This window comes from Lithobates pipiens, unplaced genomic scaffold, assembly GCF_037356315.1.
Source record: "Lithobates pipiens isolate NorthernLeopardFrog02 unplaced genomic scaffold, aLitPip1_a1.2 Scaffold_16, whole genome shotgun sequence".
Classification (NCBI taxonomy): domain Eukaryota; kingdom Metazoa; phylum Chordata; class Amphibia; order Anura; family Ranidae; genus Lithobates; species Lithobates pipiens.
Genome location: NW_027507748.1, coordinates 379,356,864 through 379,380,096, shown reverse-complemented (window position 1 = coordinate 379,380,096; position 23,233 = coordinate 379,356,864). Strand labels below are relative to the sequence as shown.

The 23,233-nt window shown below is 39.7% G+C and overlaps 1 protein-coding gene across 3 annotated transcripts in view; it reads right to left on the bottom strand.

The window, feature by feature from the left end:
• The window catches only part of REPS2 (RALBP1 associated Eps domain containing 2), a 224,437-nt gene that overhangs the window by 69,808 nt on the left and 131,396 nt on the right, over positions 1–23,233 (bottom strand). For all 3 annotated transcript variants that reach the window (XM_077482206.1, XM_077482205.1, XM_077482204.1), the window contains exons 11-12: positions 4,611–4,677; positions 4,115–4,180 (exon numbers count right to left, since the gene is read on the bottom strand). In XM_077482206.1, coding sequence (XP_077338332.1) covers positions 4,115–4,180; positions 4,611–4,677 — 133 coding nt within the window. The remainder of the gene's footprint in view (positions 1–4,114; positions 4,181–4,610; positions 4,678–23,233) is intronic.

The window sequence follows — 23,233 nt, the reverse complement described above, 5'->3', positions numbered from 1 at the left end:
TCGTTAATCACTTATTTTTCAAGCATCGATTATTGCAGTACAATACATAGCAGTAACAGTAAAAATAAATAAATAAAAAAAGATTGTGGGCAGAAGTACAAACATGTTTTGGCTACTAAGTGAGCATTTGTGCCAAGAACCTGCACACTCCTACTGCGAGATCTCACTTGTAAAAAAATGGAGCAGACTACCCTGGCACCGCTCTTTTCTCAATAAACAATATGATTCGTTCAAAAAATGCAACCAATAGATTCATTATTACCTTGAAGGATGAGTTATGTGTGACTCCTGAAAATGATATGTCTATGATCATAGCAGCAGCTACATATTTGCCAATCAACAAACCTGCATGGGCAATGCAACTGCCTAACAAGTATAGAGCACAAACACTATCTGCAGATTAATTCTAGCAATACACAACTAGCATGTGAAAATGGATGTCAGCTCCCAGATAACTCTCCCAATTGTGGGGTCCATCCAGCACAGCAATACCAATGAAGAGATTTTCAGGAAAATGGATGAGCAGTCCAATCTGCATTTTGTATTACAGGTTAAAGCAAACATGGTTAATCTGTCTAACTCAGTTTAGATTTTCTACACTGGTGATCAGGAAAGCTCAACAAGGCACGTCTTAGTAGGGCTGTGTGTACCCTATAAACACTACACAATACAAACACTGTTGCTAAGTTGTCTAATAGCGTACAAACTGAATAGTAATAGCAAGGACCTCCATGCATAAAGACATCAGCTGCTTGGTCTGGAAATATATTTTATTATTGTTTTGTGCCGATAAGGCAGATATAAACCGGTGTTAATGGGTCTGGATTCTTGTTTGAATTGCAGTAAATAATGGCTGTGCATGCCAAGTGAACCAGGGATCTTGCAAATGTCTAATCATGTCTTTGTAAACAAAGACCCTTGTATGTTTGTGACTTCAAGGTCTGATTTATATTACCTACAATTGGTTTAGTGATCTTTTGACTGTGCCTGGTTTTACTTTACAGTGGTTGTAAACCCTTACATACACCCAGTGAAGGGACTATCCACAGGTGATACACAGGGATGAAACAAATCCTCCTACATAAGTTGCATCTGTCTACCTGCAGTCTTCTTTTCTCTACATTCATTCAAAGTGCTGAATTTATAAGCTTGTCTGAGAGTTCAGAAAAAAGGGGGCAGATAGCTGAGAGCTCAGTGAGGTGATATCTTAGAGCTGATTGGAGGGAAGAGACAAACCCCATCACCCCAATCACAGGAACAGAGCTGTGGCTGTCAATCAGTTGGAGGTCCTTCCCCTGTCACCTTTTTTTTCTTGGTGCCAGGAAAAATTGCCATAAGGGACTCTAGTGCCTTTAATTGAGACAGGTACACAGTATAGAAGCATATTCTTTCTTCATATTTCATGTCTGAGGTTTGCAACCACTTCCACATATTTATTAATAATTACTTCTCTGTGCACGCTGGAACCAATCATTTAATTTCCATGCAAGCAAGGGAACAAAGTGCCTAAAACCTTTATGTCAGCTGAGCTGGACATTTCTGGATACAACATCTACCCATCTGCGATCACCCATTCTGAAGCATTTTTTATTTATTACAGGACGATGTTTGTAAATTAGCTAAAGCACAAAAAGTATAACAGTGATTTAGGCAATTGTAAAGGTTAACAAATCACAAAATAAGTATAATAAATGTGACAGTTCAGATAGATTTGTGAGAATTAAGATGCCCTTCCAAACCTTACAGCAAATATAAATAAATAAAAAGCAGTGTGTTCACTTAGAAAGTATACTTAGAGATTATTAGAATCCCATTAATACTGTATAATTACATTGCCCGATAAAGATGGATTTGAGAGATTATAACCTAAATCCCAATGTACATTTTAAGAGTAAGTGGGTTATTTAAACAAAGCTAGTCCCCACATACAATATATACTCATTAGTCAAATATCTGTTTAACTCATATGACCCGAAGATGTACGGTATGTTCCTTGTTGTCAAAACATTTTAAGGAATAAGGGAACATTTTACTAGGAATTTCTTAGCAACTTTTGATAGAAAATAGATAGGAAATAGATTGCAAAAACGCTTCTGTTACATTGTAAGAAAATCACAACCTTCTAAGCCCTTGTACACACGGTCGGAGAATCCGTCGGAATGTGTCCTATCGGACCGTGTCGTCGGATAATCCGACTGTGTGTGGTATGCATCGGACTGATTCCGTCAGAATATCCGTCGGACCCAATTTTCCAACATGTTGGAAATATTTCCTGACCAACTGGGCCGATTGGACATACTCCGATCATGTGTAGAGAATTTTGATCGGACCAAGTGCCACGCATGCTCAGATCAAATTCTTACATCAAAGCTATTGGCTACTAGCCTGAATGTAGTCCCATCGTAAAGAAATTACGTCATCACGTTCTGAAAGATCGGATTTTTCGCCAACTTTGTCCGACCATGTGTATGCAACAGTTTCGGACAAGATCCGACGGACAAAATCCGACGGGCAAAATCCGACGGATTTGGTTGTGGAAATCTCCAACCGTGTGTACAGGGGCTAAGAGTTACCAAGTAGAAAAGAGCAAGTGATAAGTTGTGAATTCTATTTGTTAACCAAGCTATAATGATATTAAGTAAACTTGTGAACTTTTAATCAATGGCACTTCAAGACAAACTCCAATCAGGATGAAAAAACTGCATAAATCACCCTCACGTATTAGAAATATTGCTGCCCTGGACATATGGGATTCACCTAATCATCCATATGACATGATTAGAATGCAAAATGTAACTACTTCTAAAGACATTACATCCTTTGCCCCCACACAATGCTTGCAAATAGGTGTGTTAGCCTCTGATTTTATCCGTTGTCACTAAGGGGTTGATGTAATAAAACTGGAGAGTGCAAAATCTGGTACAGCTCTGCATGGTAGCCAATCAGCTTCTAACTCCAACTTCAATCAGCTTTTTTTTGTCAAAGCTGAATTAGTTTCTATGCAGAGCTGCACCAGATTTGGCAATTTCCAGTTTTAGTAAATCAGCGCACCAAGGATTTTAAATTCCCCCTTGTGTTGGGGCTAATCCTGGTCTACTTGTCAACCCTATTTCACCCATCTTCAAGAGTACCTCAGTGGCCAATAAGTAAGCATTTACTTTCCCGCAGGATGTTAGGCAACGATGAGGTCTACAAACAGATCTCAGTGCCAAAATCAGAAAAGCCAACCCCTTACTGTATTACTCATACAAAACCAAGATCGGTGGGGATTTTCTAGCTAACTGGTAATAGCATCCAAACAGTACTTGAAAGTTCAAAATGGCTGCAAGCTTGCTTTATTTATGCTGTAGACAGCCAGTATTCTTAATTACCTCTCAACCAGCCCTGTAACCATTTAGTTTTTTTTGCCTACATTTACTGACAAGTGTCCAGATGAGGTCAGATAAAACAAAAACCCAATATATCAGCAGTGATGTAACACAAGCTTATTTGCATTGACATGAACAGTCGTTTCAACAAGCCAGTTTTAGACAGACCGAGCCGCTTGCCTTTGGGTGTTTGCGGGTGCCAATAGCTAGAGTCTACTACAGCAGAATAGCACAAAGGGTGCTTAATTCAGGCAAACGTCTGTTTTCTACATTTGTGTTTGACTTTATGGTTGTTACAATGGTTACAAAGTCAACAAGCAAAAAACTGTTTCAACAGGATTTCTTTGATATTCTGTCAATAAATGGGTTCACAACCAGTTCACCAGACTTATAGACAGGTTTGCCCATTACTGCAAGATGCAGGCAGCTTGGTTGCTCACACCCAGCACATATGCTCCTTAAAACTTTCTGTGGGGGAACTCTGTTTAAAACATCATTCTGGTATTAACAGGTATTTGTCTTTGAGGCACCACTGGTGTCCCAGGGGGAGGAGAGGAAATATGGGATATTTATGAGAATATCACCAGTCCACTGGTAAATTGCCATTACTGAGTTGATTCAATTGTTACTTGGACTGCTCACCCATTCCCAAAGTATAGGTTAGAAATAAATGATTAGAAAAAAAAAGAGCTTTACCACTAGAAAACATTAAACATATACATATAATAAGTCCCAAATTTACTTACCGGTTTTGAACGATGAAAACTTTTTAGGTTCTGTTGCTACAGGGGGAGTTGATATTTCTTGTGAAGCTGAAAAAAATAATATTTTATACAATAAATCTTTTTTGGGCAAGCATAAACATTTATATGGCTGAAGAAGGAAAGAGCACTTACAACAGGTGTCTGCAGCTGCCTTAAGTCACACTGTGCTACTGGACATCAAGCAAAAGTACACCCTGCCTAGCTGCATAATGATATAATTGTCAAAAAAAAATATTTGAGTTTAAAGTAAAAAATAAAAAAAGCTGTTAAGAACTGCCCTAAAAACGATTTGATCATAATTTCTTTATGACGGGACCCTCATCAGATGTTAGGCCCACTGTAAAGCCTGCTTAGAAAGTTTATTCTGATTATTTATGTGGATATGCCTGTCCTTGTAATGAGTGATAAAAAAGGTTTAGTGAGCAAACTGTTGGTGCTATATAAATCCTGTATAATAATATTAAAATAAATAACATACCTTTTAAATCACTGATTAAATCTTCCTTTAACGAATGTTCACTGTAAGGTATTTCTGCAGTGGCTTTCTGACATAAAATAAATAGAAATTAGTTAAGATTTCTGTCTATAAAGCCTGAGGTTTTCTACTGTCTATTGTAAAATTAATATGTAGGCACAGTTTGTTGACCGGCAACATATAACACCCCATACTGCCAAACCAATCAAGTGAAGGTCAATTGGAAGATTTAGCTCCAACTCCAAAAAAAGTCTTCATATTAAAATGAGCCTGGTTGTAATTCAACTTCTGATATACATTTTTTAGTTTTGTATTTGTCGTTACTTTATGTGCCATTAATTACATTCATCAGGACAAAATGGGTAAATCTTCCCAGTTGGGATACAAACAGCAGTAAAAAACAGGTTTTTAACAAACTCCCTTCTACTGTTTATTCAAAATGAAAAATAATAATAATTTTGACTTAGCATAAAATCCTTTTCTTTGAATACATTAAGGGGCACAGGATTAAGTCATTCTCTGGTTTGGAGCAACATGGGACAACTGCAGCATCACATCAATGATGCTACACAGAGGTGACTATGTGTGTATTTTTTATTTTATTTTATATTTTTAGAGTCCCCAAACTTCTCCTTTAATGCACTCCATGAATCCAGTCTGAGGGGTGGGTAACAAATTAAACAAAAAGCCAACAGGCTCAATAGAACTCATAGGTTTAACAGAAGAAGCTTGACCCAGCCTACAGAGATGCCTGAAGAATCATCAGCTGAAACCTGAATGTCCATCTGATGAAAAGTAGCAATATATGTGAACTGATGACCAGGTAGCAGTCTTGCTAATCAGTGAAACAGATGTCCAGGAAGCACTAACAGATATGACAGAAAGTACTTTAACAGGGAAAAGTGAATATAAAAGGCATTTTTAATAAAAATAAAAAATAAAAAAAAGTTATATGTCATTTCACAAAGCAGCCCCTTTCCTCCTCTTCTGAAGGTTCCTGCTGAGGCTCTCCACTTCTCCTTTCCTGTGGATGCCTCCTCAGCAAGCCATGTGCTGAGGGGGCACCTGTACTGACATGCTCCCAAAGCGGGCTGTGTGAGACACACATAGCGTTGCTCGGCCACGCCCCCTGCTAACTCCTCACAGGATTTGACTGAAAGCAGTAGGAGCCTATGGCTTCTTCTGCTCTCAGAGCCTCCTTTGCAACAAGGAAAAGACAGCAACGACCCTGCAAATGGGTACAGCTGGATCGTGAGATGACTCAGGTAAGTGTTTAGAGAGGGGGGTAGGGGGAACAGGCATTGGAAGGTTCTCTACCTTAAAGCAGAAAAAAAATTAAGGTACAATGACGGCTACAGCGCGGACCTGCTTTGCCGGGACTACGTCTATGAGACTCGCCTGATCACAGATCGGAGCAAGGGGTCGATCCCGACCCCTTACCACGTGATCAGCTGTCAGCCAATGCAATCGCAACAGAGCCGGTAATCGGCTATTTTTCCTCCTCGCGCTGTCACGCGATCACCGGCGGCCGTGAGAGGGACTTCAGTTCCGATCATGGCGAGTTGGGGCCAACTCATCAGTGCCCACCTGCCCCCTGCCAGTGCCACCTAATTATAGGAAAAGTGCCACCCATCAATGCCACCCATTAGTGCCCATAGTGCCACCCATTAGTGCCCATAGTGCCACCCATCAGTGCCCACAGTGACACCTATCAGTGCCCACAATCTGCCTCAACAGTGCTGCCCCTCATATGCCACATATCCGTGCCCATCAGTGTCATCTACCAGTGCCCATCAGTGCCGCCCATCAGTGCCCAGCAGTGCCACCTATCAGAGCCACCTATCAGTGCCACCTATCAGTGCCCATCAGTCCCATCTATCAGTGCCCATTAGTGCCACCCATCCATGCCACCCATCCATGCCATCTTATCTGTGCCCATCTTTGCTCATCAGTGCCGCCTTATCTGTGCCCATCAGTACTGCCTTATCTGTGCCCATCAGTACCACCTTATCTGTGCCTATCAGTGCCCACCAGTCCAGCCTCATCAGCACATTTCAATGAAGGGTAAAAATGACCTGTTTGCAAAATTTTATAACAAACTATTAAACATGATTTTTTATTTTATTTTTTATTTTGCATCTTTTTTTGTTTGTTTAGCAAAAAATAAAACTCCCAGCTGTAATTAAATACCACCAAAAGAAAGCTCTATTTGTGGGAAAAGAATTATAAAAATTTCATTTGGGTACAGTATTGTATGACCGCGCAATTGTCATTCAAAGTGCATCAGCGCTGAAAGCTGAAAATTGGTCTGGGCAGGAGGGGGGTTTAAGTGCCCAGTAAGCAAGTGGTTAAACCTGTAGACTTGAATGATGTGCTGGGCAAAAATCTACCGGGCAAAAATAGAATGAGAAGCAGGCTGTCTCCTACCCGGACCAGCGCCTGTGGAACAATTATCCCGCTATGCATGGGGATTCCAGGATGGTGGCACGCACAAGGCAGCAGACCAGGGCCCCAGCAGCACACAAAGGAGTGGAGCTGATAGATCGCCCGCACATTCTGGGAAGGTAATCCCGCTGCCCCGTAGATCCCCTGGCAACGAAGAGGCCTATCCTTAGATAGACTTTCTAATACAGATACAGGGGGCACAGAGCTAGCAGAGGCAGCGCAGGAACCATCACTAAATCAAATCATGGAGGCTATTTACACCTGCCAAACTACTGTCACTGAGCATATAGATGGGATGAGGGCAGAAATGTCCTTTCTGAAGCAGAATGTACAGAACATCAGGGAGAGAGCCTCAGAAGCAGAGCAAAGAATTAGTGACATGGAAGATGTGGTGTGTCCCAAGGAGGCTAAAGTTCTAAATTTGCACAGAGAAGTAGGTGCTCACACAGATAAGCTGGGAGACATGGAGGACAGACAGAGGAGAAACAATGTCTGCTTTGTTGGTTTTCCTGAAAAAGCTGAAGGGAAACAATCTGAAGATTTTTTGGAACTCTGGCTTAAAGATAATATGGCTGACAGTACTTTCTCATGCTTATTTGCCATAGAAAGGGCTCACAGGATCCCATCTAAGCCTCCCCCTCCTGGAGCACATCCACGCCCTATGATTGCCCGCATTTTGCACTTCAGGGGCCGTGAAAATATACTCAGAGCAGCCTGCACTGCAGGGGAACTACAGTATAATGGAAACCGCATATCTATATACCCAGACTTCTCTGCACCCATGCAAAAACAAAGAGCCAGCTTTATACATGTGAAGAAGCGACTTAGGGATTTGCAACTTCCCTACAGCATGCTATACCCTGCAAAATTGAGAGTGGCTGATGGAGGGAAAGTATCATTCTTTAACACCCCCACGGAGGACTCAAGATGGTTGGACATTAGGGGGCGCCGCAGCCCAGATGAACATTGATAATGGATACCAGGACAAGCAAGGTACAAATGCGAAATTAAAGAATACACGTTCCTACGTGTTTTTTTTGGGATCGAACTTGCCTGTCATACCATGACACTACATTAATTTGACAAGCTGTCCCGCACGGGCCTAGCCATGGTTCAGAACACTATCTACCCAAACTGTTTCAGGTATAAATAAACGAGAACAAACCCAGGACTATTGAAGATCTGTCTGACTGATGCCAGTTGTGGTCTTTTTTGCCCCTCGTCGGATATTCCTGGACAATTTTCTTTTCTTTTTTCTCCTTTTTTTTTCTCTTTCTCCCCTCCTCCCCCTTCCTTCTCCCTTACCTGGATTGCCTGAGGGACTTTTAATCTGGTTGATATTCAGGTCCTTCAGGTCATGCTGATTATTGCAATGGGGTGTTTTTGTTGCTATTAGAGCCCTGTGACCCCCCCCCCCCCCCCCCGAGATCACTTTACTTATCTATATGGTTATGGAATTCAAGCACACAACAGGTTGGGGTTGTGTGCAGAGTGGTTTGGGATGGGATTATGTTACCGTTAAGTGTTGGTTTGTGCTGTGTGCTGCTGGTCTGTTTTGTCCTGTTCCCCTTAGGAGAAACCGTCAATCAGGACCTTGCTTGCAAGAGACCCCTCCGGGTATAGTCATGTGTTTTCTTTGCACGTAATGGAGGGTAAGATAACGTTATTATCATGGAATGTGCGTGGTATGAATTCAAAGATTAAGAGATCTCTCATTTTTGATTTCATAAAAAGGTACAAACCTCATATCATCTTTCTCCAAGAAACGCATCTCCAGGGGTCTAAAGTTATGGCGCTAAAAAAGGCAAACATTATGCGGGTACTTCATGCTGAGTACTCTACGTACTCTAGAGGGGTAGCTATAATGGTGACCAAGAAAGCTGCAGCACACATAATACAAGTCAAACTTGACCCTAATGGTAGATACGCTATATTGGTATGCAAAATGTACAATGTATCTTTAATGTTGATATGTGTATATGTTCCGTCCCCCTTCTCCTTTCCAATACTAGAAAATATTCTCAAAGAGGCTGTATTGATTGCACAGGGACCTATATTACTCCTTGGAGATTCTAATGCAGTGTCAGATGGGGCTCTGGATAGGCATGGCAATGTTTCTGATTCCCGTTATAATTTATCCTCCTGGTTGGAGAACTATGCTCTCACAGACGCATGGAGAAAAAAAAAAACCCTGGAGCCAGGGAATATACTTGTCACTCTGAGACCCATAGGACACTCTCTAGAATAGATTTAGTACTGTCGTCAGCAGACGGTCTTCCATATACAGCTGATGTCAGACACCTCAATGTCAATGGATGCGCAAATAGGAACAGTAGTCAGTGGTTCTCACCATCTGCTCTGCCTGCTATGCAGACTCATCCCCTTCATTCCAAAGGAGGACAAAGCAGTGGTAGTTGGAACAGTCATTAATTCACGACTTGACTACGCAAACTCCCTTTACATAGGATTACCCCAATATCAACTTGCGTGCTTACAACTTATCCAAAATACGGCAGCAAGGCTAATAACAGGAAAAAAAACCCTGGGAATCCATCTCCCCTTCCCTGAGGAGCCTATATTGGCTAACCGTAAAGAATCGGATCACATTCAAGACCCTCTGCCTCACCCACAAATGCACGCATGGAGACACTCCTCAATACCTACTCGAGAAAATAAAACACTACACACACAACCGCAGTCTTCGATCATCTAACCAAAGCCTCCTCCTCGTTCCCAAATCCCGGTACAAATCAAAGGGGGAACGGAGATTCTTTGTCCAAGGACCACGGCTATGGAACGCTCTACCAACCAACATCCACATGGAAGAAAGCCATCTGGTCTTCAGGAAAAAACTCAAGACATACCTCTTCTAAGAAGCCTGACAACAAAGCTCAACTCAGCGCCTTGAGGTGATTCAGTTCGCATTGTAGCGCTATACAAATTATTCATTCATTCATCTCCCTAGAGCTATATCAGATCACTCCTCTTTGGAGGTTACACTGGAGTGCTCCACGGGGAAGGAGACAGTGGCGGATGAATACAAATTGGCTCCAAGAAGAATACATCACATACAATGCAAAACGAGCATTGAACAATATTGGAAGGAGAATGGGATGGAAACACCAATGGCTAATCAATGGGATGCCTTTAAGGTTACCCTGAGGGGAGTTTTTACCACTGAGACTAGAAATTTCTCTAGGGCGCTTAACTCTGATATTAGAGATGCAGAGGTCAAGGCCACTGATGCTGAAAGGGACTATATACAAGACTCAACACCTACCAATTATACATTGTGGCAGGCCCAAATGCAACAGTATAGTTTACGCCAGGATAGGTCTTTCTTTGTATTTGGAGATAAGAGCGGTCACCTTCTCTCCTTCTTAGCGAAACCACTTAATATCCCGATCTCAGTAATGAAACTTAAAAAAACGAATGGAGAGGTGGTGGGGGAATCTCAGGAGATTCTAAACACATTTCTAAATTTTTATGAAACACTGTACTAGACTCAGACTCAAAATACTGACCAGGACCTGGCACTCTATATGCAGGATTTAATCCTCCCTTCCCTAGCTCAGGACGATAGGGAAATTTTGGAATGACCAATATCGATCGAAGAAATAAACGATGCAATCTCTTCCTTCAAACCTGGTAAATCACCTGACCTAGATGGACTCCCAGCAGAGTGGTACCAACTACATAAAGAGAAGCTAGCCCCAACTCTCCAAAAAGTTTTTTATAGCAGCAGGGAAAGAGGGCATATTACCAGACTCAATGAGAGAGGCTTTAATTATAGTAATTCCCAAACCTGGGCAGGATCCACAGAAATGTGAGTCATATAGACCGATCTCTCTGATTAACTCGGATGTCAAAATACTGGCCAAAGTTTTGGCCAGTAGATTGAAGTCGGTGATCCTTAAATTAATTCATTAAGATCAGACAGGATTCATACCCAGCAGATCTACCCATATGAATCTACACAGACTATACCTCAATCTCCACATGAAGCAAATTCCACATGAAAATGGGGGCAAGCGAGTAATTGCATCTTTGGACACAAAAAAGGCGTTAGATTCTGTGGAATGGAATTATTTGTTTGCCCTCCCAAGCAAAATGGGTTTTGGACCAAAGTTTACTTCCTGGGTTAGACTACTCTATAAAAAACCCCGAGCTAGCCTTAAGCCGCGTACACACGGGCGGACTGTCTGGCCAACTTAGTCAGTCGAAACACATTTCAGCGGACAGTCCGCTCGTGTGTGGGCTTCAGTGGACTTTTTCAGCGTGCAGTCTGGCGTACTAAGTATTTCGGAATTTCCGTAATACTGTCCGTCATACTTTGGTTTCAGCGGACAATCCGCTCGTCAGTAGGCTAGTTCGACGGACTAAGTATGGCGCATGCTCAGAAAGGATTTACACGGCGAAAGGTTGCATTGCTGTGTATTGGACTTCCTATTTCTAGTCCCGTCGTACGTGCTGTACACGTCATCGCGCAAGCTTTCGACGGACTGTTTGTGCATCCGTGTGTGGTCAAGTCCGTTCATTCGAAAGTAGGACGGACTGTCCGTCGGATTGTCTGACGGACTAAGTTGACCATACAGTCCGCCCGTGTGTACGCGGCTTTAGAGTAAATGGACTTATTTCTAACTCCTTTCAGATTCATAGGGGAAAGAGGTGCCCCGTCTCCTCTCCTATTTGCTCTGGCCATTGAACCACTGGCTGCCAAGCTCAGAGCGAATGATACTCTACAGGGTTTTCTGGTTGGGGACCTGGAGGAACGTGCATTGTTATACGCGGACGACATGTTTTTATACTAATAAGACCCTGAGGAGTCCTTGACCACAGCGGTCTCCTTGATTCGAGAATTCGATGATTTCTCTGGCTTCCGGATCAATTGGACCAAGTCGTCCTCTTTCCTCTGGACCCCCAGCTGTACCTGACCCTCTCAACTCCGTGCCCTCTGGCTATTGTAGAAAAGTTCAAATATCTAGGAATAACAATCCAACTACCAGTGGACACATTCACTGAAGTTAATCTATGGCCCATAATAAGAGCTTTTAGTGATAGGATACAGAAATGGAAGGATCTCCCACTTACACTTTACGGTAGAGCCAACTTATTTAAAATTATCTTTCTTCTGAAATTCCTTTATGTGCTTTCCAATGCCCCTACGTACATCCCAAAACAGATATGCAAACATATTAATATTGCTGACATCTTTCCTGTGGGGCAATGGGGCAGCAAGAGTTTCTTTGGAGGTCTTACAACTGCCAATCCAGAAAGGGGGTCTGGCAATACCTGACCTACGCCTATACTATTTAGCATCTCAATTGGTATTCATCCACTGGCGAATGTTCCCACAAGTAAATAATGCAGCAGTCGCGGTGGAGGCAGCAACAGTAACCTCATATGAAACTATATTTTTTCAGAGGAAAGGCCCCCACGGCAGAGGGTAATGAGATACTCAAGTCTGCTAAATGGAAATTGGGGATATGTATAAAACATATAATGGACATTCCTCTTCACCACTCCCCTAATACCCCTTATGGTTTAATCCTCAGCTTAAGGAATTTTTCTGTTTAGAGGATGGTTTCAAGTAGGCCAAATTTGGACTCACATACCTACACCAGCTATATGATCATGGGGAACTAAAATCCTTCGTACAGTTGAAAAGGGAACTCAATGTCCCAGATACATGGGAATACCAGTTCACCAGACTGAAACATGCTGCTTACGCTCAGTTCAGAACTTGGAATATTGTTGTTGGAAAACTCTAAACTAGAGAAATTGCTTGCTGATCCAGACCATACCAAGAGGATATCCACATATTATAATGTGCTGCTGGATAGGGTGAACCCTAGGGAAAGGAAGCTCAAAGAAAAATGGGTGGGGATTATACCAGAACTCACAGAGGAGCAATGGGAGGGAGTGCTTGCCTCCTACTTACCTACGGTCATCTCTGCAAGAGACAAACTGATACAACTTAGGTATTTGCATCAAATGTATTATACCCCTCTATGATTGTATAAAATGGGGTGCAGAGATAACCCCACTTGCCACAAATGTTTGACAGAGGTGGGCTCTTTTATTCGCATGGTTTGGGAGTGTGACCGGATAAGGCCACTATGGTCTCAGGTAACCCAATTCATTGCTAATACGTTACATATATCAAACATATGTAGTCCACTTCTTGGACTGTTAGGGGTTATAGAGGATGAGGTTATGAGCAATAATATGAGAATACTACTAAGACTTGTTTTATTATGTAAGGAAGCTGATTGCACTTCATTGGATCAGAAGAGAGCATCTAACACTAAATGCTTGGAAGGGGCTAGTTAACGCAAATATTACCATGTATAAAATGACATATGAGTCCAGAGGATCAACCAAAAAATTTAATAAAGTGTGAGGGAAATGGCTTAACTCTGAAAACACTCTAAAAATAGATGTAGAACTACATAGACAAATCCCTGTGCCGGCGCTCGCGACCGCCACACGCATTGGGGCTAGCGATGTGCAGGGGGCAGGTGCCCCCCCCCCCATAGTCGGCTACTAAAGGGTATGAAGTACCCATACAGGGTTTCACCCAGCGGTGTTATTCTGACACAGTATATAAAGGTGAGCCGGTCGGGAAATGGTTAAGAACTCTTATTTATTGCTGGGTGAAATTCTTGGAAGCAGCAAAGACTGTATTCAGATTAGACCAATCACTTTACAAAAGTGAATGTACTGGAAAAGTCTAAACAGGCTGGGCACTTTTAAGAGAACCCAAGCCGGAAACTTTAGTTATAATTGACACAGGTAGCTCCAAATCTAGGCATGTGTAAACTGTGTCAATAGTGATATAGTGTGCTTAATAAAGGGTAACTCCCCTTTCGTGTGTGTGTGTGTGTGTGTGTGTGTGTGTGTGTGTGTGTGTGTGTGTGTGTGTGTGTGTGTGTGTGTGTGTGTGTGTGTGTGGGGGGGGGGGGGGGTAGCAAATAAAGAAAAAAATAATATAATGCATATGAAGGCGACACTAATATTGTAATTGAATGTTATTAAAAATTACCTTTCCTTTTCAATCTGCAGCCACTGTAATTTTATGGGAATGCATTGCAATATGGCTACATGGAGTTGTCCTGTACACAGAATGTGTACTGACCACCCCCCAGAACCATCAGTTCCTGCTTGTGTGATTGGCTCACCAATTTCCCCAGAAGTCTGCCTAAGATACAAGTCAGATTTCAGGCATTCCCTGCAACAAAAATTTCATTTTTGGAGAGATACTTTTAATAGGAACATGTCTAAAGGGATGCAGGCCCAGCAGATTTCCTCATTCGTGCCCTTCAAGTGCACACCTGACAGTTCATTTTGTTTCAAATCTTCTCTTTATTATTTTTATAATAATCACAAAACATACATATCCATTTACAACATCATCATACAACATCATACATAAAACCCAAACATTTTACCCTTCATTTAAGAAGAAAAAAAAAAAAAAAAAAAAAAAAAAAAAAAATTTAAAAAAAAAATAAAAGGAAAAAAAAAAAAAAAAGACGCAATCCCCCTTTTCTCTCTCCCTTCCCTCTTCCTCTCCCTCCCCCCCTTTCTTTAAATTATAAATATTCTATCATTCCTTTTGAGGACCGAAACTCTTCCCATTTTTTCCACACCTTTGGTATCTGGCTTTTCACGTAGCCTTCTTCTCTTATTTGTTTTTCCAGGAAATACATCTCGTTCATTTCGCATATCCATTCTGATATTATTGGATTGGTTGTTTCTTTCCATTTACGTGCTATTATTGTTCTAGCTGCTGTTGTCATATATTGAATTATCCCGTTTTTCATACTATCCAATGTATCTGTCGTAAGAGAAAATAATGCTACCTTTACATCTGGAATTAATTCTTTTCCGGTCACTTTTTGGTATATCTCAAAAATTTTTACCCAGAAATTTCTCACTTTTTTACAGCTATACCAAATATGTTCCAATGTTCCTTTTTCTGTCCCACATCTCCAGCACTTCTCTGTATTTCCTTTATTAACTATTTTTAATGCCACCGGACTCCAGTACCATCTCAGTGCCACTTTATAATTTCTTTCTTGATATTTTAATGCCGTTGAGGTTTTATGTATTATCCCTAAGATTTTTTTCCATTCTTTTTCTGTAATTGTCTCTTCTAATTCTTCCTCCCATTTTCTAATTCCTATTAGCTCTTTAATGTCGCCTGTAGGTAGCAGCTGTTCATATATTTTAGATAGCTTATTCTTATGATTTTGCTCCTTTAGTATTATCTGTTCAAATTTAGTTAATGGTCTAGTTATTGAGTTTTTATTTAACTCGATAAATTTTTCTAGTTGGTAATGTTGCAACCAATCTTTTTTCATTTCCAATCCCATATCGAGTAAGTTTGGCATCTTTCCATCCGCCAAAATCTGTATTAATCTTACATTCTCCATCTTGTTCCAATTTAAATATCTTACCCCTTCCAAAGCTGGCTTAAATTCTGGGTTGGACATCAATGGAGTCAAAGGTCCAGTTCTGGAGGATAGCTTTCCCTTTTTCAGCACTGCGTCCCAGATTTTTAAAGTAGCTCTCACGAAAATTGGCATTTCCTTTTTTTTTGTTCTTAATTCAGGTTTTATCCAAGGTAAAAATTTAAGTTGTAATCCCATAATTTCCTCTTCCAACGTTACCCATTGTTTGTTTTTCTTATCATGTTGCCAATTTATAATTCTAACCAATGATGCTGCTTGCATATATTTTACCAAATCGGGCAATGCCAGCCCTCCATTTTCTTTTGTTCTGGTTAGTGTTTCTCTTTTTATTCGGCAGTTTTTTTTTGCCCATACGAAGCTACTTATAGCTTTCCTTTAATCTATCATTATCTTCCTAGATGGAACAATGGGTAATGTTTGGAATACATATAATATCTTTGGCAGTATCTCCATTTTTACTATATTTATTCTACCCAGCCATGAATATGTTATTTTTTCGTATTTTTGCATTTGTTTTATTATTTTACGTATAGTCGTATTATGGTTTAATTCTTGTATCTGTTTCAAATCCTTCGGGATCATGACTCCCAAGTACTTGATTGCCTCTTTTTGCCATCTAAACGGAAATTCTCTTTGCAAGAGTATCTGTATTTCTTCTTTTATTGTGATGTTCATCATTTCTGATTTCTCATAGTTAACCTTAAAATTACTTACTTCCCCAAAACGATCTAGTTCTTTTATTATATTAGGAATTGTTATAATTGGGTTTGTTATATACAATAATAAATCGTCCGCATATACTGCTAATTTGTAATCCTTATCCCTGATTTTGATCCCTTGTATGTCTTTATTTTTCCTAATTGCATTAATTAGATGTTCCATCACAATTATATATAGTAAAGGGGATAGGGGGCAACCTTGACGGGTCCCGTTCGATATCTTTATGTATTCCGAAAGTATTCCGTTTACTCTTACCTTGGCTCTCGAATTGGCATATAATGCCATAATCCTACCTAGCATTCTTGGGCCCAATCCCAACTGTATTAGTGCCTCCTCTAAGAACCGCCATCCCACCCTATCAAAAGCTTTCTCAGCATCTATAGTTAAAAGACAGGCAGGGATGGTGGTCTTCTGGGCATATTCCAACAGCGTGCAGGTCTTTATTATATTATCCCTAGTTTCGCGCCCCTTTGTAAAGCCCGTTTGATCCAGTTTTATATGTTCTGGTAAAATAGGGGCTAATCTGTTAGAAATGATTTTTGAGTATAGTCTAATATCTATATTTGTTAGTGAAATAGGGCGGAAATTTTTACTTAATGTGTGGTCTTTTTCTGGTTTTGGGATAAGTATAATGTGGGCTTCTGTGCTCTGTGGTGCGAAGGTCTGCATTTTCGTTATAGAATTATATGTTTTTTTAAGTATAGGTATGATTAGATCTTGGAACCGTTTATAAAACCTTGCTGTATATCCGTCTGGTCCTGGGCTCTTTCCCAGGGCCAGCTCGGTAATTGCCTGTTGAATCTCCTCTGTTGTAATTTCTTCTTCCATTTCCTCAATGATTTCCCTAGGAAATCTAGTTGACGCTGTTTCGTTAACATATTTTCTAATTTTTTCCGCCCTTTCCTCTTTTTTATTTTCCTGTTGTATTTCTATATTATATAATTTATCATAGTATTTTTGAAATGTTTTTACAATTTCGGTTGGATCGTATGTTATTTCCCCATTTATTTTTAAGATCTTTACTATAGATGTCGTGGATTGCTGTCCTCTCAATGTTCTTGCAAGTAGTTTTCCTGTTTTATTACCATAATAGTACCATTGTGTTCTGTTCCTATCTCTTATACGAAGGGACTCCTCATCAAGCACGGCCTGCAGTTCGATTTTTTTATCTTTTAGAAGTATGTTATCCTCTGATTTCGAACTCTGTTTATGTTTTCCTTCTAATATCCCGATTTCCAACAATAATTGATCTTTTTTTTGTTCTTTTTCCCTTTTTATCCTACATCCGTGCTTGATGAACAGTCCCCTCAATACGCATTTTAATGTTTCCCATTGTATAGGAGATGAAGTACTATCTTTATCATGAATTAACTGAAATTCCTTTATCTCTCGTTGTATATCTTCCTCACATTTTTTATCTTTAAGTAGATTATCGTTCAGACTCCACGTTCCTCTTGTTTTTCTATATTCCATTATTTTTAATTCCAGATATATTGGTGCGTGATCTGACCATAAAAAACCTCCTATATCTGTTATTGGAGTCATCATTAATCCAGATTGATTCAGGAAAAAGTAGTCTATTCTATGATAGGAATTATGTATATTAGAATAATATGTGTAGTTCTTTTCTTTTAAGTGTTGTATTCTCCATATATCAATCAATTGATATATATCTAATAACTCTTTAAATTCTTTTAATTGTTTATTTCTCCTCTGAGGATGGGTATTAGTAGTATCTATTTTCGTATCCATTATAAAGTTCAAATCTCCGCCAATTATTATTGTTCCTTCTGCACTATCCATTACTTTCCTTAAAATTTTTATCCCTGTCTCAATTTGTTCGTAGTTTGGTAAGTAGAGATTAATGATTGTAAACATCTTACCAAATAATTTAACCTTTACAGCCAAAGATCTGCCATCTTTCCCTTTGTATTCCTGAACTATTTGATATAACGTATCTCTATGGAACGCTATTGATACCCCTCTTGACTTGGAATATGGGAATGTGTCGTGAATCCAGTTAACATAATGCTTATTAGTTAATTTCGGAATATGCTCTGAACGAAAATGCGTTTCCTGGAAAAGGACTATGTTTACCTTTCGTTTGTGGAAGAAGTTTAAAATTTGATTTCTTTTTGAGGGAGAGTTAAGGCCTCTTGCGTTAAAAGAACAAATTTTTAACCCCTCCATGTTAAAATTCCAGGAGGGGGTGAATTATTCCTTAATGTACGGGGGATCTCACAAGGTAACAGAAGAAGAGGGAAAGAGTAGGAGAGAGAAAAAAAAAAAAAAAAAAAACTCAATAATTACTCGTTCCTTACACTCGATCCTAACACCTCGACTAATCCTCTCACCACTCACTTCACTCTTTCCTACACTTACACTACCCTATAATGACTTAAAAAAAAGTCTGACTTACTTAACCAGTAAGGTCCCTATTAAGAGGAAGGCAGTCGGAACTGCTGGTCTAGATTGACTATTCGTCAGTTTTTCCATTGCCGCCTATTTTTTCTTATTTTTATTTACTATTATTGCTTCTACTGCTGAAAGCTCATACCATATTGCATATCATTAGGTTTCTTCACTTTTTTCTTCTCTTTTTCCCTCCCTCCTCCCTCTCTCCCCTCCCCTCTCCCCTTCTTATCGGTGGTTCCAAAAAAAAAAAAAATATTGGGGTTATAATCATAATCGGGAAAGGGAGGGGATAGGGATAGGTCACGGGGAGAGATGGGAAGGGTAGAGGGAAAAAAAAAAAAATAATTATTGCATATATTTGTTAGTAGTGTTATATTCAAATTTTTCTTATTATTTAAATATATCCCATCTCCCCTCATTAAACACATACTTGTGAGAAAGAAAAAAAAAAAAAAAAAAAAAATTGATTGCATATATTTGTTAGTAGTGTTATATTCGAATTTTTCTTATTATTTAAATATATCCCATCTCCCCTCATTAAACACATGCTTGTGAGAAAAAAAAAAAATAAAAAAAAAAAAATCCACGGCTCCCTTATTCACTCATTGTACTCATTGTATTTTTACTATACTTGTTTACCTTATTTCGTGAAGAAAAAAAAAAAAAAAAAAAAAAAAAAAAGAACCCAACAACACCCCTACAATCGCTAATTTCATTGATTATTGTACTCATGTGTTAAAAAAAAAAAAAAAAATCCCCTAGTCACCCAACCCATTTTGCGATATCCTACGATCATTTATTACATTTAGTTATTATGCTTGTGTGAGAAAAAAAAAAAAAAAAAAAAAAAAAAACAAAATCACCCCTACAATCACTTATTTCATTGATTATTGTACTCGTGTGTAAAATAAAAGAGAAAGAAAAAAAAAAAAAAAAATTAAATAAAATATATATATATATATATATATATATATATACATATATATATATATATATATATACATATACATATATATACACATATAAAAAGAAAAAGAAAAAACCCATTTTACCTTATTCACTCATTATACCTTTGCTATACTTATTTACCTTATTTCGTGACTAAAAACACAAAAAAAAAAAAAAAAGAGATGTGCACATATATGAAAACCTCCTTCCATTCCTTCTCTTCCCCTCCCTCCCCTCCCCCCTCCCATTTCATTACCCTTTTAATTACGTGTATAGTTTCAAACAAACAAACAAAAAAAAAAAAAATTAAAACAAATCAATCAAGTCTCCCTGCCCCCATCCTCCTTCCCCTCCCTCCCCCCGACCAATTTCTCCAGTCCTTATATTCTTGTTGTTGTTTTTCTGTATAATTTTGGCCAGTCTGGTAAATCTACTAGTGGGAGATCAAGAATTTTTACAAATTCCGGTAGATCTTCTAGATTCCTATAAACAGCTATCGAGCCTTCATATTGAACCTGCAATTGGAACGGATATTTCCATCTATATTGCAAGTTTTTTTTTATAAGTTGATCCAACAGGGGTTTTAATGCTCTTCTTCTGTCCAAAGTATATTTGGAGATATCCTGAAAAAATATCAGTTGTTTTCCCTCATACTTTATATTTTTTTTTTGTCTTGCTGCCATCATTATTTTGTCTTTTGTTCGTGCATAATGCATCCTACAGATGACATCTCTAGTCTGACCAGGTTCTATCCTTCTTGCTCCAGCTATTCTATGCGCTCGATCGATCATCAGTTCTTCTACAGACAAGTCCCCACACAGACCCTGGAAGACCCCTTGTATTGCTGAAATCAAGTCCTTTGAGATCACATTTTCACTCAAACCTCTAATTCTTATATTGCTTCTTCTGCTTCTGTTTTCCTGTTCATCTATAGCAGTTCTGGCTTGTATTAAATCCTTTTCCTGTTCTTGTATTCTTACTCTTAATTGAGCCACCTCTTGCTCCATATTAGACACTCTTACGTCCATTTTCCCTATTGTTTCCTGTGTTTTTTGAGTGGATACTTTAATCTCCTGGATCTCGGTTTTATAGGAGTCCTCCAGCCTGTGTATGTATTGATCCATATCCGACCGGGTAGGGAGGGAGCGGATATATGTTCTTATGTCCCAACACTCATTATCTCCCTCCCTTTGTTCTGTTAATAATCCTGTTATCTCAATTGGTGAGCTATTCCTAGGCTGGCTTGTAGTTTCCTCTCCTGATATCCCCAAAGACGTTGATGTTTCTGCCATTTCTAATAATTCTTGCGATATTTGTAATGATCGTGTTGTCTGCGATGTATGCGATATTTTTAATAGTTGTTGAGGGGATTGAGATTGATCCTGTACCTCTACCTGTGGGTGCATTTGCTGAAAAAATTCCTTAATATCCGTTGTTTGAGTAGCTTGGGCCCCTGTAGATCCTTTATTTCCACCTTCCTTTTTATTTTTTTGGCTTTGGGGTGTTTTATTTCCCCTCTTTGGTGCCATAACTTTAGCTTTCCTGGGCTTTTCAGCCTTTTTCTAAAATCCGTTAGTGTCCCTTTAAGGAGGTTGCAATACTTTAATATTTTTTTTGCAATAGATTTACCTTAGCCTAGGTATTCTTTCAAAAAGCCAATATATCTCAATAGCATTTAAAGGGCATCCTTATATATGTACATATAATAAAACAGTCCTTGAAATTCCATAATTATGTTAATCCAAACTTTTTTTTTCCTTGTTTGTTTAGACTTTATAACATTTAAACAAGCAGATTTGAATTATAAGTATGAGTGTGATTCCTCTCTTCCCTTTCTTACTATCTCTCTTCCAGGACCTTTTCTCTTTATTTTTACTTCATTTAATATATAACAGTCCTTTAGTCTTCTACCTTGAGAGAGAGATTTTTTATTTTTTTTCCCCCCACCGTCCTTAATTTACTTCGTTTCTTATTAATATTAATATTGTTGTTAAATCTTACGTCCGTCTTTGGTTCCTCCCTGCAGCTTTCTCCTTTTCTTTTCTTTGCTTCTGCTGTCACTCAAGCAAAATAAAAAAAAAAGGGGTTACCTTCGTGGTCTTCTGGCACTTTAATCAGCCCTGGGGTTCCCCCCAAAAAACCCCCAGGGTTTTCAGTCCTCTGTCGCTTAGCAGGGCTCTCCGTAGCTCCCCTCGAGATTTTTCCTGATCCCCGCCTGGATCCTCCGGGACCGCCGCCGTGTGGATGGTCAAACAGCTAGTAGCGTCGGTGGCTGGCTTCCGCCCACACACCGCCGCTCGCGCCGGACCTTCTCCACCCCTTCGGCTTGGCTGCGTCTCGTTCCGCGGCGCTCCACAGGCTGTCTCGGGCTGGCTCGGGTTTCTTCGGGTTTCTCTCGCTCCCCCTCCCGCTGGAGCCTCTATGGTAAGGCTCAGGAGGGCACGAACGTCCACTGCAGGTTCGTAACCGATCGAATGTAGCAGATGTAGCAGGTACGGCAGTATATGAATCGACTCTCTCGGCTCTCTCGCTATTGAAAATGAATCAGGCTCTCCCACTTAGTAGCTGGCATGAGCTTTCTAAATCTTCGAGCCGCATATGTCAAGCTATAGCAGCGGCAGCATTGGATCCACTCTACGGAACAGCAGCCATCTATGCCAGCAGCTCCGCCCCTTCCTCCTGACAGTTCATTTTGAACCCACTCAGAACAGAGGCACAGATAAACAGAGGGATTTCTTGAGAATAACAAAAGGTAGGAATCTGCAACAAAGGTTGTTATAATCCTTGCAATGTACATAGATCACCCAGAGGGGAATGTTTTTTTCTCGACAAAAGTGGAATTACGCTTTTAAGTTTTGGAGTTATATCTGTGGATTGAGACTCCTCCTGTATCACAAGGAGGACAGCAGCATATAGCAGGGCATGGGTGCTCTTACAGAACCCAGTATTTCGGAGTAATGCATGTCTTGCCACAATCAGTTCATATATAAGTAACTTTCAGTAGAGAACAGCCTCCTCCAAACACCAGAACAGCTTGCCGTATCCCACAAATTTACAAAATATTGGAAAATCTCAGTAATTTTTTAGCAATCATTCTCTTTTATCCATAGAAATAGGGAATGCACTGCCTACATGGCAGGGAATGATGCCATGTTCGCACCACAAAAGAACACTGAAATCTGCAACAGAAATCTGGGAATCTCCTAGCATTGTAGTGCTGCAAACAAGAGGAAATTTTCCACTAATGGTCCTTCTGACTAAAAGATATGCTCATTGTTTGACAACTTAAACCATGTGAAATACTATTTGTCTTTTTACTATGCCATGAAGAACAACATTTTTGCAAGCACCCCTGTTTGCAGAGTATCTTTTGCACTCCACTGATGATGTTGAGGTATGCCACTCTGCAAATGAGAATCAGAGGTGAATCAGATTGCTTATGAGAATCAGAGGTGAATCAAAACGGATTCAGCCAACAAAAAGGCAAATATAAGAAGCTCGGAGGAAATTCATAGGAAACAGCACTACCCATATCAGTGAATCAACCAAATTAGATTACTTTTTTTTTCACGACAATGTTAAAAAAAAGAAAGAAAATGTTTTTGTTTTTGTTTGTGTTGT